The sequence below is a fragment of the Tetrao urogallus genome (assembly GCF_951394365.1).
Source record: "Tetrao urogallus genome assembly, chromosome: 1".
Classification (NCBI taxonomy): domain Eukaryota; kingdom Metazoa; phylum Chordata; class Aves; order Galliformes; family Phasianidae; genus Tetrao; species Tetrao urogallus.
In genome coordinates this window covers 141,606,120-141,619,716 of record NC_136813.1, presented here as the reverse complement: position 1 = coordinate 141,619,716, position 13,597 = coordinate 141,606,120, and the positions used below count along the sequence as shown (strand labels likewise).

At 39.4% G+C, this 13,597-nt stretch overlaps 1 protein-coding gene across 3 annotated transcripts in view; it reads left to right on the top strand.

The window, feature by feature from the left end:
- The window catches only part of LARGE1 (LARGE xylosyl- and glucuronyltransferase 1), a gene marked incomplete at both ends in the record, with an annotated part of 197,781 nt that overhangs the window by 63,859 nt on the left and 120,325 nt on the right, over positions 1-13,597 (top strand). For all 3 annotated transcript variants that reach the window (XM_079545305.1, XM_079545304.1, XM_079545303.1), the window contains one exon: positions 8,437-8,560. In XM_079545305.1, the coding sequence (XP_079401431.1) occupies positions 8,437-8,560 (124 nt within the window). The remainder of the gene's footprint in view (positions 1-8,436; positions 8,561-13,597) is intronic.

Genomic DNA, 13,597 nt, shown 5'->3' with positions numbered 1-13,597 from the left:
CCTGCTCTTACTGGAATATTCTTCCTTTTTACTAATTAAAGCATGTTTCAGCTGAGTATCTCTATTCTGAAAGAAGAAGAGGTGCCTAAGAAGGGAATCCCTATTTCTGAAGTGTAAAAATTTTGAGAAAAGGAGGCCATGTCAGTTTAATCATCTTATGTTAACATATCATGTTAACGTATTTGTGATAGCCCCAGCTTTGAGCTAGAGTGCTAGACAGAAAGATGCAAGACAGCAGGGGTGCTGGGTCATTAAGAATGAAAACTACAGGAATTTCTATAGATGGTGTGTGCTGTCTCTACTCTCTTGCATGAAAGTGCAGCAAATCCTGCATATTGAACAGTTTAGCTCTCCCAGGTCTTCCTCTGCCAGCTCTAAAAAATCAAGTTTCTGATTTTCATCATACCATATATATCATGAGACATAGGCAGGCTACTTGTTCAAGCCACTTGAGAAGCTATGTCTGTCTTTGGATTCCAGAAAGGGAGAAAAGGAGTGGAAAGAGCTGGTGTGGTAAATTCCTTATAAGAACACCGTCGTTCAGAAAGGCATTTCACTCCCAACAGAAGAGAAGCTTCTGTCTTTAGAAAACGTATGTTCAAGCCACAAAATCCCAGCAGCTTTTAACACCCAGTTTGACATAACTGACAGTCTGTTCTCAGGAGGACCCTCCGCAGAGCTGCGGTAGTGCACAGTTTGCAGACTCTGATAAATATGCATTGGCACTGCTGCACAGAGGGAGGCATGGAGAATGAGCACTTAGTCCTCGTCTGCAACTTTCCTGCTTACCTCTCCTGGGCATCTAGTTCCTAATTATGATAGATTTTATAAATCTGCTGCAGGACTGGAGAATCTCTCAGCCAGTTTAACGCAGCCAAGCTCTTATCGGTATGACCTAAGTGCAACTTAGATTTAGTTTTTCTGAACCAAAGACTAAAACACGACTAAAGATATTGGGCCAACTGAGCAAAATGAAATGCAGATGCTTTTGGAAACAGTGCATAGTGTCCAAAAAAGCATCTGCATTTCATTTTCAGATGTGATGCAGCTGTCTGTGGCTAATTACTATCCTTGGAACCTCTGGTACAAGTTCCATTGTCTCTTTTCAGTGTTTTACTCCATTTCTGAAAATTGGAAACCTTAGAAATGGCCAATGTTTACAGTTTCAGATTGCAAAGACCACTCTTATCTCTACTTAGGTAGTTCTTTACTTCATCAAGAACTGAAATCATTTTTAATGTGCTCTCCTCTTTTCCAAAGGCATGCTAAAACACCATGTTTCATTTGGGAACAACGAAAGGCCAAAATTATAAAATTATGACATGTTGCTGACATGTAAGGTCAGCCTGAGAATCTGTGAGAAATTAACTTCTCTTTAGTGCCAGCTATTGCTGCCTTGCCAAAGTACTCCCTTGTATGTAGTGATTTGTATGCTAGCAAAGAGTGGTTTGGGGTTTTTTTAGTTGTTTTTCTGGAAACTCATCCCTCAATGGTGATGTGAGTTCATAATATAAACAAAAGCAGTGAGATGAACAAAACACTTTGTAATACAAAATAGCCTTTAAAAAGACAACTTTATTTCAAGGCAAGTAAATGTCTGAGCATTTTTATGATAGGAGTTTAAACTACATTATAGATTGCTTTAGCAAAAATAATCTGTTTTTCTTAGAATAAGTAGAGTAAGATGAACAAAAAGAAAATCTAATTTAAATAAAAGGAATGACATGCACTTTCCAAGGAAAAATCAGAAGTCAACACTGGCAGGTAATTAAAGCTTACGTAATCTCATGACTTTATTCCCTGGAGACCTTTTTGCCTTAATGGAGTTCATTTGATAATTTAAAACTTTTGTCATTGTTTCCAACTTTTCTAACATATCAGTCTATTTTATGGGAGATTCTTCTGACAAAAAATAATATGTGAATTGGTTTCTCTGATGCATGTGAATACTTCATTTTGTATTTTATTGCTGTGCTAACAATGGAGGAATAATGGAGAAAATAGTGTTTAAAAGAAATCTGTCCATATAATCTTATTAATTTCTGAAGTGATTCCTATAAGTTAACACAAAACAAGACAATCCATACATAAAGCAGCTCCTGCATGTTAAGATCTCTCCAATAGTTTGGGGAGCATTTTAATCAATGCAGCGTGTGAATGGGTATGAAAAATCTATAATGACTTTCACATTGAAATTCTCCCCACACAAGAGATGAATTGTCACATGGGCACTAGAAAAAAAAAATCCCGAGTTGCCTTTTATAATTTCTGTTTGAAGTACTTGTTACCATTTGTTACGGATATAAAAGGTATTACCTTGTTGTGCTTCCCTTAATAAAGTATAGGGTTTGGAAATAAACCCCCTGGGCTACTGACCTTTTATATTCTTAGAAAATAAAATTCCTCTGTCGCAGAGTGAGACTATACAACCAAGCAGCTGCTTTTTGAATTGCTAACAATTGAGCTATGGAATAATATAGAAGGCTAGAGTGAGTCTTGATTCACTACTCCCTTTTTCAATTGTAGGTTTTTATATTTAACGCTGTGACAGTGGCTATTCCAAAAGAATGCTCCACAAATGCTTGAGCAAGCAGATCGAAACTGTGATGAATAAGAAGTTTTGAAATGTAAAAATAAGATATTGTGATTAAAAACCAACAACAAAGAAATGAGTATCTCAGAATAAACTCCTAATTTTTAGCCTGACTTTTAAAATTACTAACTTTTTGCTGTACTAAACTTTATAGAACTATGGCAATGCTGAAAGTGAAAGCATTCTTTTAAGCTCCTATATTTGGGCTTAAGAGCCTATGTTTAAGCATCCATGCTTGAAAATATTGTGCAGAATCCCTTTTCATTCGCTTTTGGGGAATGCAATTTAGATAAAGAAATGTGTTCTCTTTATGTGTGGTTTACAATGTCAGATAGTATTCTGGTCTTAAGAGAAGTGGAAATAATTTAATGTATGATGACTTACGGTTTTCTAAGTAGAGTGGTTTAAACCTTGAGTTTCCACTTGATAAGAAATGCCCATATTTTGAAATGGCCTTTTTCCCTCATTATGGCATTAATATCAGCATTTTCCATGTTTCACAGAAACTGTGAAAAAATGTACTTTGTAAAAATTAAGATATTCAAAATCCTTGACACCGAAGAGACTAAGTGATTTCTGGATATGGGGGAAAAATTCCCTGACCATTTCAATACTTATTTCAATAGTGAGGAAGCTGGAGGATAAGAGTTCAAGGGCCGTCTGCTCTGTAACCTGGAATACTGGAAATACTGTCTTCCAAACATACAAATTCACATGGAAATTTGGAGCCTGTTATTTTTGCACCTGAAGTTTACCAAAATTGTCATATATTGGCCTGGAGAAGAGAAGACTGTGGGGAGATCTCATTGCAGCCTTCCAGTATTTAGAAGGGGATTATAAAAAGGGAATTAACTTTTTACTCGAGTCGATAGTGATAGGACAAGGGGGAATGGTTTTGAACTCAAGGAGGGAAGGATTTGAAGAAGGCTGCAGGGTGACCTCATTGCAGCACTTCAGTACCTAAGGGTAGCCTACCCTTAGGAGGGAAATCAACTATTTGAAAGGGTAGATAACAGTAGGACAAGGGGAAATGGTTTTAAGTTGAGGGAGAGGAGATTTAGGTTGGATGTCAGGGAGAAATTCTTTATAGAGAGAGTGGTGAGGTGCTGGAACAGGCTGCCCAGAGAGGCTGTGGCTGCCCTGTCCCTGGAGGTGTTCAAGGCCAGATTGGATGGGGCCCTGGGCAGCCTGGTCTAGTATTAAATGGGGAGGTTGGTGGCCCTGTATGTGGCAGGGGGTTGGAGATTCATGATCTTTGAGATCCCTTCCAACCCTATGATTCTGTGATTCGATGTCTGGGGAAGTTCTTTGTTCTTTGCAGAGAGAGTGGTGAGGTGCTGGCACAGGCTATCAGAGTCTGTGGATGCTCTGTATCTGGAGGTGTTAAAGGCCAGGTTGGGTGGGGACCTGGGCAACCTGGTCTAGTACTAAATCTGGAGGTTGGTGGCCCTTTTATCAGGGGGGTTGGATCTTAATGATGCTTGGGGTCCCTTCCAATCCAAGCCATTCTACGATTCTTTGATTCTGTACTACTGCGTAGTTGCATATTCTGTCACTATTTACAGTATAGTGCTTTACAGAAGTACAAAATGGAGCCAGCTTTTTTTATTCTCTTGATGTTCCCAGTGGAAGATGAGTTGTATGGGAGGAAAAGGCATGGAGCTGCATCAGGGGAGGGTTGGGTTGGGTGTTAGGAACAGGTTTTTCACCAGGGGACAGTGGGCATGGAACAGGTGGAGTTCAAGAGGCATTTGAACAATACTTTCATAAATATGGTTTAGTTTTAGTGTAGTCCTGTGAGAAGCCAGGAGTTGGAGTCAATGATCATTGCACGTTTTGAGTAAGAAAATAGGAAGTCTGTGTTGGTCATCACTTTTTCTGAGACTTCATTCCAGCTTCCCTTCAGCACAAGATAAAAATCCTCCACTGAAGTCCTGTGGCTCAGGAAATGGAAGAAAACGGTTGCGTCATCCCAATATCACTCCTGCAATTGCAAGAAACCACAGCATAGAAATCCTTTTCATAATTTGATCTACCTTCACAACAGTTTCTTTAATGAGAGCATCATATTTTACTGATTTTATTCAACTCAGCTTCTTCTAGCAAACCTCATTGTCTCCAGCTGCCCATTAAATTTATTTGCCAGCCATGCCACTCTTCCTTCTACCCCAGTGAGGGATTCTGAAGTCCCCTGGGAGCTTTGCATATCTTTTCCTTCTTTTCCCAAACTTCTTGAACTGTAGCTGCTAAATACATGTCAAGGATTGCTCTCTATATGGATTTCCCTTAGCTTCATTTCAGTTTTGTATACCAAAATGTCTCTATCCTTCCTCTGGCACCAATGCTATTGCAAAACATCTGAGTCTAGTGAAATGTAGCCCGCAGTGAAGTACTTGGTTGTCACTCCTATTTCTGACAGCTAGTGATTCAGCGGTGTTGGCAAATAATTAATAAAAGAAAAAACATGCCTTTTTAGTATCACTTGAGGATTTCTCATCTTGCAGGCTCTCTTCTGTATCTTTTGCAGTGGATGATGGTTGATCTTTAAGCTTCTGCACTTGTTTCATAAACACTTCGAAGCAATCCTTATCTTTTGGGCTTTGCACATTGCAAACACTAGAACATCCGAAAACGTCGTCTGTGTGCATGCTTGTACGGTTGCCTTCAGAACATCTTCCAGGTTTCTCACTGTGCTCTGTTGCCTTTTAGCACTAGTAGTCAAGCCTATCCTTTCACATAACTAAAATCTCATCCAGAGTAAAATTTTGTGTGGCTGATGCACATTTAGTTGTAGATGTCAGCGGGTCACTGTTCTGTTCAAGGGATATATTTTTGTAAGTGATAATCCTCTGCTTTGCCTCTGACACATACTTTCCTTCCAGCTGAATCTTTACCACGAGGCTAACAACTTGAAAGAGATTTCTGTGTCAGAGTACAACTACTCCTTTCTTCTTTTTCCCAGTAGGAGCTGAACTAAAGAAAATGTCACCCACTTGTTCCCATTTAAGTTTCATACGCTATGGGTCACTCAGATAAGTATAAACTGCTACTGAACATCTGAGCGTCTTTGTATCAGATTTTTTTCTTTTCAAGTAGTGCGTTTTATCTTCAGATGTTTTTTATCAATTCCATTTAACTAAGTGGTGATTTGAAAGAAGATGTAGCTTTCTTGTTTTCAACTGATATTACTCTCCTTATTCTACTTTGCAATATATAGATAAATGACCTTGAAAAAAATAGAAGAAATTACTGAAGATTACCAGCTGGGAAATAGCCTGACCAGATACCGGACCTGCTAAGCAGAAGAACCTGTATAGATTGTGTTGACAGTGTACACCTACTTTCCTTGAAATACTGCTTCGCCAATTCCACTGATTCTGGACCTTTGTTTGTTTCCCTTGGCCTTTTCTCTGCTGATGAAATACATTTCCTGATCACTTCCATTTCCCGATTCTTCCTTGGCAATGAGTCTCGTTTCTGTGGAATCTGCATGAGCCAGGACGTTGTCTTCTCTCCTGCTGGGCTGGTGAAGCAGTTATAATTGCTATGATCCTTTTGGGTTGGTTCTGCAAACCTCAGCAACCTGCAGCTTTACTTTTCCTCTGCTCATTCCAGGACACACGGGGGATGAAAAGACCTTTGTCTTTTTGGAAGGCATATTATGGCTTAGTGTTTTGCTATTGTTAAATTCAGATCAGCTGTGAGTTTTTTCTGCCGTCAAGATTAACTCTTATGTAAGCCTTCTAACTAGCCCTTTTCCTGCCTATTCTATAAGCATATAGTTTGATCCACAGTCCCCTGGAAAACAAAAGAACAGCTTCACTGATATTAGTGGATATTGGGTTGGATTTTATGTGCAGTATTTGTATCATCACAAAATTGAGCTATACAATGTTTAATACAGCAATCTCCTGTTTCTGCTGAGAGGTGTGTTACGATACTATGAACCGTTACATGTATTTTTAGGTTTTCTTGTGAACTTTCTTGAGTAAAAAACAGTATTACTCATCAAAGCAGAGAAAAGTAGCATTAAAGAGAAAGGCACTTATTCTTCATTAAGGGAGGAAATGGACAAAGACATAACCTTCATCTTTTGGAATAAGCCCAAAAGTATAATGGAAGTGCATTGTCCTGAACTAACATAGATTTCTTCACTTCTCTTTCAAACAGCAGCACGTAGCAGTGTCAGTCATATTTTACCTTAACATCTGAAACTAACTTCTTCTTTAGATGAAAAGTTTCTGTTGACAGTGCAGCCATTTACCTTCATAAGTTTCACAGTAATGAGATTCCAATACTCTACCCTAGGGATCGAAGAAAGGTTGAGCCAGTGCTAAAGTCTAAATGGACACCTGTCGTCATGGTGGCTTTTGCAAATTCTGTCCTTCTCTGCTGACAGTGAAAGCTGCAAAGTTAGGGATAAACATGGAAGGCTACAACTTGTGACTAGTTTTCACTGGCTGGTTTTCATACTTACGCCATTTAAGCTGAGCAAAGATGACTTTGCTTACTGTTCCTCAAAGAGAGAAGCAAGGCTAAGGGATTTAAATGTGGTGTTTGTAATATGAACGTTCACATTACTGTAGAAAAGTTCAAGCACTTTGTCAGACTTTGCTGGTCTTGTTGATACTGGCTTTACTTATCCCGATTTTGAAGTTTCTCATAGAATCATAAATGGTTTTGATTTGAAGGGACCTTTAATGAGTATCTGGTCTGCCTCCTCTACCACGGCAGGGACATCTATCAATAGACCAGATTGCCTAAGGCGCCATCCAACCTAACCATGAAAACTTCCAGGGATGGAAAACCCACAGCTTCTCTGGGCAACCTGTTCAAGTGCCTCATCACCGTCACAGTAAAAAATAACTTCCTAATATCTAATCTAAATCTGCTCACTGTCAGTTTAAAACGATTACCACTATTCCTATCACTACATGCCCTTGTAAAAAATCTCTATCTTTCTTGTAAACTCTCTTCAAGCATTGAAAGGCTGCAATGAGGTCTCCCCAGAGCCTCCCCCTCTCCAGACTGAACAATCCAGCTCTCTGTCTTTCTTCGGAGGAGAGATGCTCCAGCCCTCTGATCATCTCCTGGCTCTTTTTTTGACATAGTTCAAGTAACCCTAAGTACAGAGGTGATCCCAAGTCTGGTGTTTTAAAGTAATATATTTATTTGTTCCTGCTTTTCTTCAGCCTGCCTTATAGGAAAAGGATGAACTTGTCCTTGTAGGAATGAGGATGTGGGGAAATTTACATTCTCAAGTGTATTCATTATTTCAGTAGCTAGAAGGCAGTCACCTGAAACATCTAGTTCTGGGTTCCCACAGGATAGCTGTTAATACTCAGGGTTTGCTTTGTAGAAATGATGCGTGTAATCTCAACAGTCCTGGAATGATACCTCATTCAGATGATTATTTTTCACCTTCACCTCTACTCCCATTACTCCACAGACTATTCTTACCACAGAGATAAATTACCGGGTTCGCTGAGAAAACTGAAAGCAATCACTTTCACATCTTAAGGCCCAAAGGAGGAATTAATTTGGATTTCTTTTAAGAGTCCAGTAGGACGGACCAGATCCTCAGCTGTTATAAATCAACGCAGTCCACTGAAGTCAAAGGAACTATATTTACATATTTACAAGTGTTCTAGTACTTCTGTTATTGTTACATTTATTCAAACGGTGTCTCACCGTTTTCTCCGCAGAGCAGTACTCCACCAGATGTGATGTACACTTTGTCTTGCAACCTCTGACATGCATAGAATTTTGCAAGTTTTGTTGTTCTTTTGCAATAAGAATTAGAATCCTTTGGACCAACACATTTTTCTCCCTTTCCCTGTCAGGCGAAACCCGCTCCACTTCCACCTCGTCGCAGATGCAATTGCCAAACAGATCCTCGCGACTCTGTTCCAGACTTGGATGGTCCCTGCTGTGCGCATAGACTTCTATGATGCAGATGAACTCAAGGTAAAGACAAACACAGCTGTTACTCATGCACTTCTGGTTTCATTTCTATCCATTTGTCTGGACTGGGGAGTTGAAGGAGAATTGTGTTGTCCCTGGCTAAAAATAACCCTGACCACATGACTGTAATCTCAGTTACACGTAACTAGAAGATACTGATTTGCTAAAATCAGTGTGGTTACTCTGCTCATGTTATATATTGTTTAGAATTTTACCTTCTACCAAGAGGATTCTGGTTTTCTGTGTTACATTGCATTGGATGAAATGTTTTGCTAATCATGAGTATCTTTTTCAATAATCTTAAGGCTTTCACTGGAAACAGTCAACCTCCTTGAATTCCTTAAGCAAAAGCATAAAACAGTGCAAGTGCACACAACGTAAAAAGCTATCAATATTATATTTTGAAATAGCTATCTTTTTTTAATCTAGGTGTCCTTTCAAAAAGAGTGACTCTGAAAAAAGGAGTGCTCCAAGGGGGGAAAAATGACTTACTGAAACATGAAGTCATTATCTTCTCATAGATTTAGAAAGTTTAAATTAGGTCATGGATGCACAGTTTTGAATTTGAGCTGCGCGTTTGTTATCTGTGGAAGTAGATTGAAGCGCTCAGATTTCAGCGTTTGGAGTTGGTGGCAATAATTTGTATGACTTAATTAGACCGTTCTGAACATCCCTAGAAAAATGGCTGTGCCAGTGAAGGAGTAAGTTCAAAGCGCGCCATGTTGTAGAATCTTGAATACAAAATGTTACAGAAAGATGGAAAAGGGAAAACTTGATCCTTAGGAAAAATATTTTTTCTAGCTATTTTTATTGGTTTCTATATGAAGCCATATTAAGTATTGACCTAATTAGCTAGAAATCTCCCAGAGATCTCCCTTCTGTTCTTTCTAGCTTCATAGTGAGGAAGAAGTTTGTTTTTCTGAGTCTTGCACATGTCTATGTTACTTTTACTTTTCTGTAAATTGTAGGATTTTACAGTTCTTAATTAACCTCTCAGCTGAACATGACAAACCTCTTAGCGTTTTCCTTCTGGTCATTTGGGTATGGTCCAATCTAGCTAAGTAAATAAGAAACAGGAGAGCTTACTTCAATGATCCCTAACTTACTGCTTTTTAGGCAACAACACTGTGCAGATAAGAAGCTACAGAGTCTTGTCTTGTCCCTCCCTCTTCAGTTTAACTTTTATGTGGCCAGTGACCTAATGCAACACTGGGTGATCTTGCTTATAACCCATATGCTTTAGGCTGGGGATCACTTAGTGGGTGCAGGTATTGATGTGTAAATACATCTTTCCAGGTCTGCCATGATACTGGCTCATATCCAGATCAGACTGCAAGTTTTAGTAAAGAACGCAGAGGAACTGTTTAAAGACAGCTATAGGAGCTCATCTCTTTTTTTCCCTACATAATCTCTGGAGAGGATGGAATGATTATTGCGAGTTCACATTTTTCACATGCGCTCTTAGGGGATACATTATTTAGTCCAGTGTTAGGAAAACATTGAGCTTATGGTGGAATGCTTTACTTTTCTACCATTCTCTTAAAGTCTGCCCTTTCTCTGATCTTTGAATACAGTGTTACCAAGTGTATATACCGAATCTCAATTTTTAATAGCCTTCCATATTTCTTTTTAAACCTAGAGTCATTGCTAACTGCTGAAATCTAAAAGGGTTTAGACTGAACAATAGCTTGGGAAGTTTCTGCTTAGCCTTCATTCACAACCATCTCATTTTTGTGCGGAGTACATTTTAACTGGAACAGAAAACAGTTAATTTCATGTCTGTTTTGTTTCATTTCCCTTTAGATATGTACGACCTTCCAACCCCTTACTTCCTAACACAGCAGGAGGTGGCATGTAAGCTTAAGTCCTGGGAAATGTCCTGCTCCTGCACAGACAGTGGAAGGGAGCACATAATATTAGATTCCCCATAAATACTATGAATTCTTATTTGTTTCAAAATATCTGTTTTCAGTTCAGGCAACACTATCCACTAGAGCGTAATTTTTTTTCAAAGCCAAAATTTGGAGACAAATATTTAGCAATGTTTCTTAACATCTCCTGCAGTTTTTAAACACCAACTGTTTAGCTTGGAGTTAGAGCAACAAGGGTCCTGAAGGATGGTGGAAGAAATAAGTCCCTGTAGTAAATGATGTTTTCTCTCAGGTTCTAGAGAACTGCATTATTTCTTTTAAGAAATGGAAAACAAAGTACCACTGATTATCCTTGATCTTCTAGTGCTGGCGAACAAGCACAGCTACACTTTGCTTCTGTGAAAGAGCCATGTCAGATATTCCTTGTGAATTTTAGAGAAGATGTGTTTTTCTTTTTGGAAGATGACACTGCTGTTCATATTTGTCCTGCAGCATGTAGAACCTTCATTCATTCTCTCCCTAGAAATAGGTACCAACCAGCTTGCTAGGAATTGTTATGAAGAGGAGGAGAGCATGGCCATGGCAATGTCCATCTTTGTTTTATGCCCCTGGCAGAATAAGAACTTGACTCTAGAGCTGAACAAAAGAAGCAGCATTTCCAGAAGGGTCAGACAGGGGAATGTGAGTTTGCTGGTTATATTTATTTCAAACAGCCATTTTGATCATTGTAACAGCCAGTTTTAGTAAGACACTTATAACTTCCAAAATAGTTTGGTGTGTCTCCTCATTGTCTTGCCCATAACCACAAGGGAGACCTATGTCTAAAAGCTCTCCCTCACTTTAGAAGCTTTTCATATTGTGGACTGTACTGACAGTGCATCTCTCTTCCAGTAGCTAAACATGCTAAATGCAGCTAGCAGTGAACAGTAAGCATCCTTGAAGTGTGGAGAGCTGGTAATGGCAGCAGTAATTGAGCCACTCCATAGCCGCAGAGTTCATGCTGCTTCTACTCAGTATGGCCCACGTGTAACACTTCCACATCTCCAAGGCCACGTATGGCTGTGGCTATGAACTTGAAGTTACCTGGCAATGTAGATTCACTTCATGTGCTCACAGTAGCTCTTGTCATTCAATTTTGGTCCTGATGCAGTAGATGTAGCTATTACAGCACAGCCTCGCAGCAAATAACTAGAAATGGGAAATTATCATCTTGAACATTAAATGAAAGAAAGAAAACATACCTGTGGAACATCGATCTAAAAGACCTATTACAGCTGTGGCTTGCAAATATCATGCTGCAGGTTACTGTGTTTTTTCAATTCAGTCTGACATGAAGAAAATTCATTAAAGATGTGCCCACTCTAGCACTTAGCTTCTGTGCTTCACTATTTGATGTGGAATCTCATGCCAGTTCATTCACATGGAAGTGCAGGCATTAAACCCATTGTGATCAGTGCTGGCCCAGAGCAGAAGGAGCAGCTGATAAAGCAATACAGAATGTGTGATGTGTGGAATACAGATGAGGTGGGTTTGTTTTCCCAGATGTTGCCTGACAGACTGCTGACAACATCAGGTGAACTGAGGGAAGCAGAAGGTAAAGGAGCAGTTGTCTGCTCCACTGTGTGTGAATGTTGATGGTCCAGATAAATGCGGTCTCCTCATCACTAGGAAAGCAAAAAAGTCCTTTAAATAGTTCAACCCATAATTGTACTGCAGTCAATCCGTGAACTGCAAGGTAGGGATGTTGATTAGGTTTTTGCAACAGATGTGCATTTGATCTGAAGGTGAAATGTAAAACACTCCACAGTTTTCTGCATATATGGACAAGATCCCAGCTTCCATCATTCCCAGAAACACCAGACTACAAGTCTCACTATTGATGCTGCTTTTGGTAGTTTCATTCCAGAAGTGTTGGAGTAGTCTATACATTCAGTTAAAATTGGTGGTGTGGACCAGAGAGGAGATCCAAGCTGGTATCATGTGTGGAATAAGCAGCACCTAACTTAAGCATGAAAGAAGTCACTCCTTAGAAGTTCCACTTTCCTTCCATCTGAACTGTGAAGGCAGTTCCTTTGGTCAGACGTGTCAGCATTTGGTCAGACAGACAGGCAAGCGCTACGAGATTTAAGAATGAAAATAAATATAATTGTTTAATTATAAACACAGTGTACCTGGGTCTCAGAGCTGTGCCTGCGTGCTAGGTTACTAATTCCTGCGCAGATTAAATAAAGTGCTGCTGATTTGAGACGGCAAACCAGATTGAAACTAGATGATTGATTTAGCTGCTGGCCATCTGCACGAACATTTGACAGATTGTTACAGGAGCTCTCCCAGTGGGAATTTCAGACAGTTCTTGAGATTCCCCAGGCAGTCCCTGCTGTGCCTACACCAATTTGTATGCTTAAATGTGTTGATTAACATCCTGAACGGAAAATCTGGTGGACCCAGAAATTCCCAGGAAGTTCTTGCTGTAAAATTAATCAATTGCACAAGAGTAAAACACTTGTAATTATTTAATCGAAACAGTTCCTACATATGTAGAAATGATCAAGTAGAACAGACATTTGTACATAGGAAATGTTTTGCGTGTAGTTTAAGGAGATCTATAATGATTGATCATGCGTGTGCTAGAGTGCTCATCTGGGACCACAGACCAGCTGGGTCATAATCACTGACAGAACCAAGTTTTTTAGGGAGTCTTATCCAGTCCAACTAAGATGCGCCTGCAGGGGACCCTTTACGATGGAAACTCCTTTCACCATCCAAACTGCAACCAAGTGTTCTGTTTAATAAACTGGATTATCCATGCAAAAGTTACCAAGATCCCAATAAGTTAACTTTTTTTTAATGCATTCTCTGTTCTTAAGTGTCTATGCAATAAGTGCCATAAAAAACAAATCAAATGGCGTGGCATTTTTTGTTACCAGTGGAAGCTTTTCCAATGAATAATAGCATTGGGGGAGCTGTGAGTATCATACACTGCCATATATCAATGTTGGAAACGCATTCAAGCAAATGCAGTTGCAGAAGCAGTCAGCCATAACAATTTATTTTCACAAGACTAGTGGCTGACTGCTAGCTATCACTAACTAGAAGAGTTGAACCTTATTTTCGTAGTGTTTAAGGTCACTGCATAATTTTTTATCTGTTAAGTAGTTCATTGTATGCC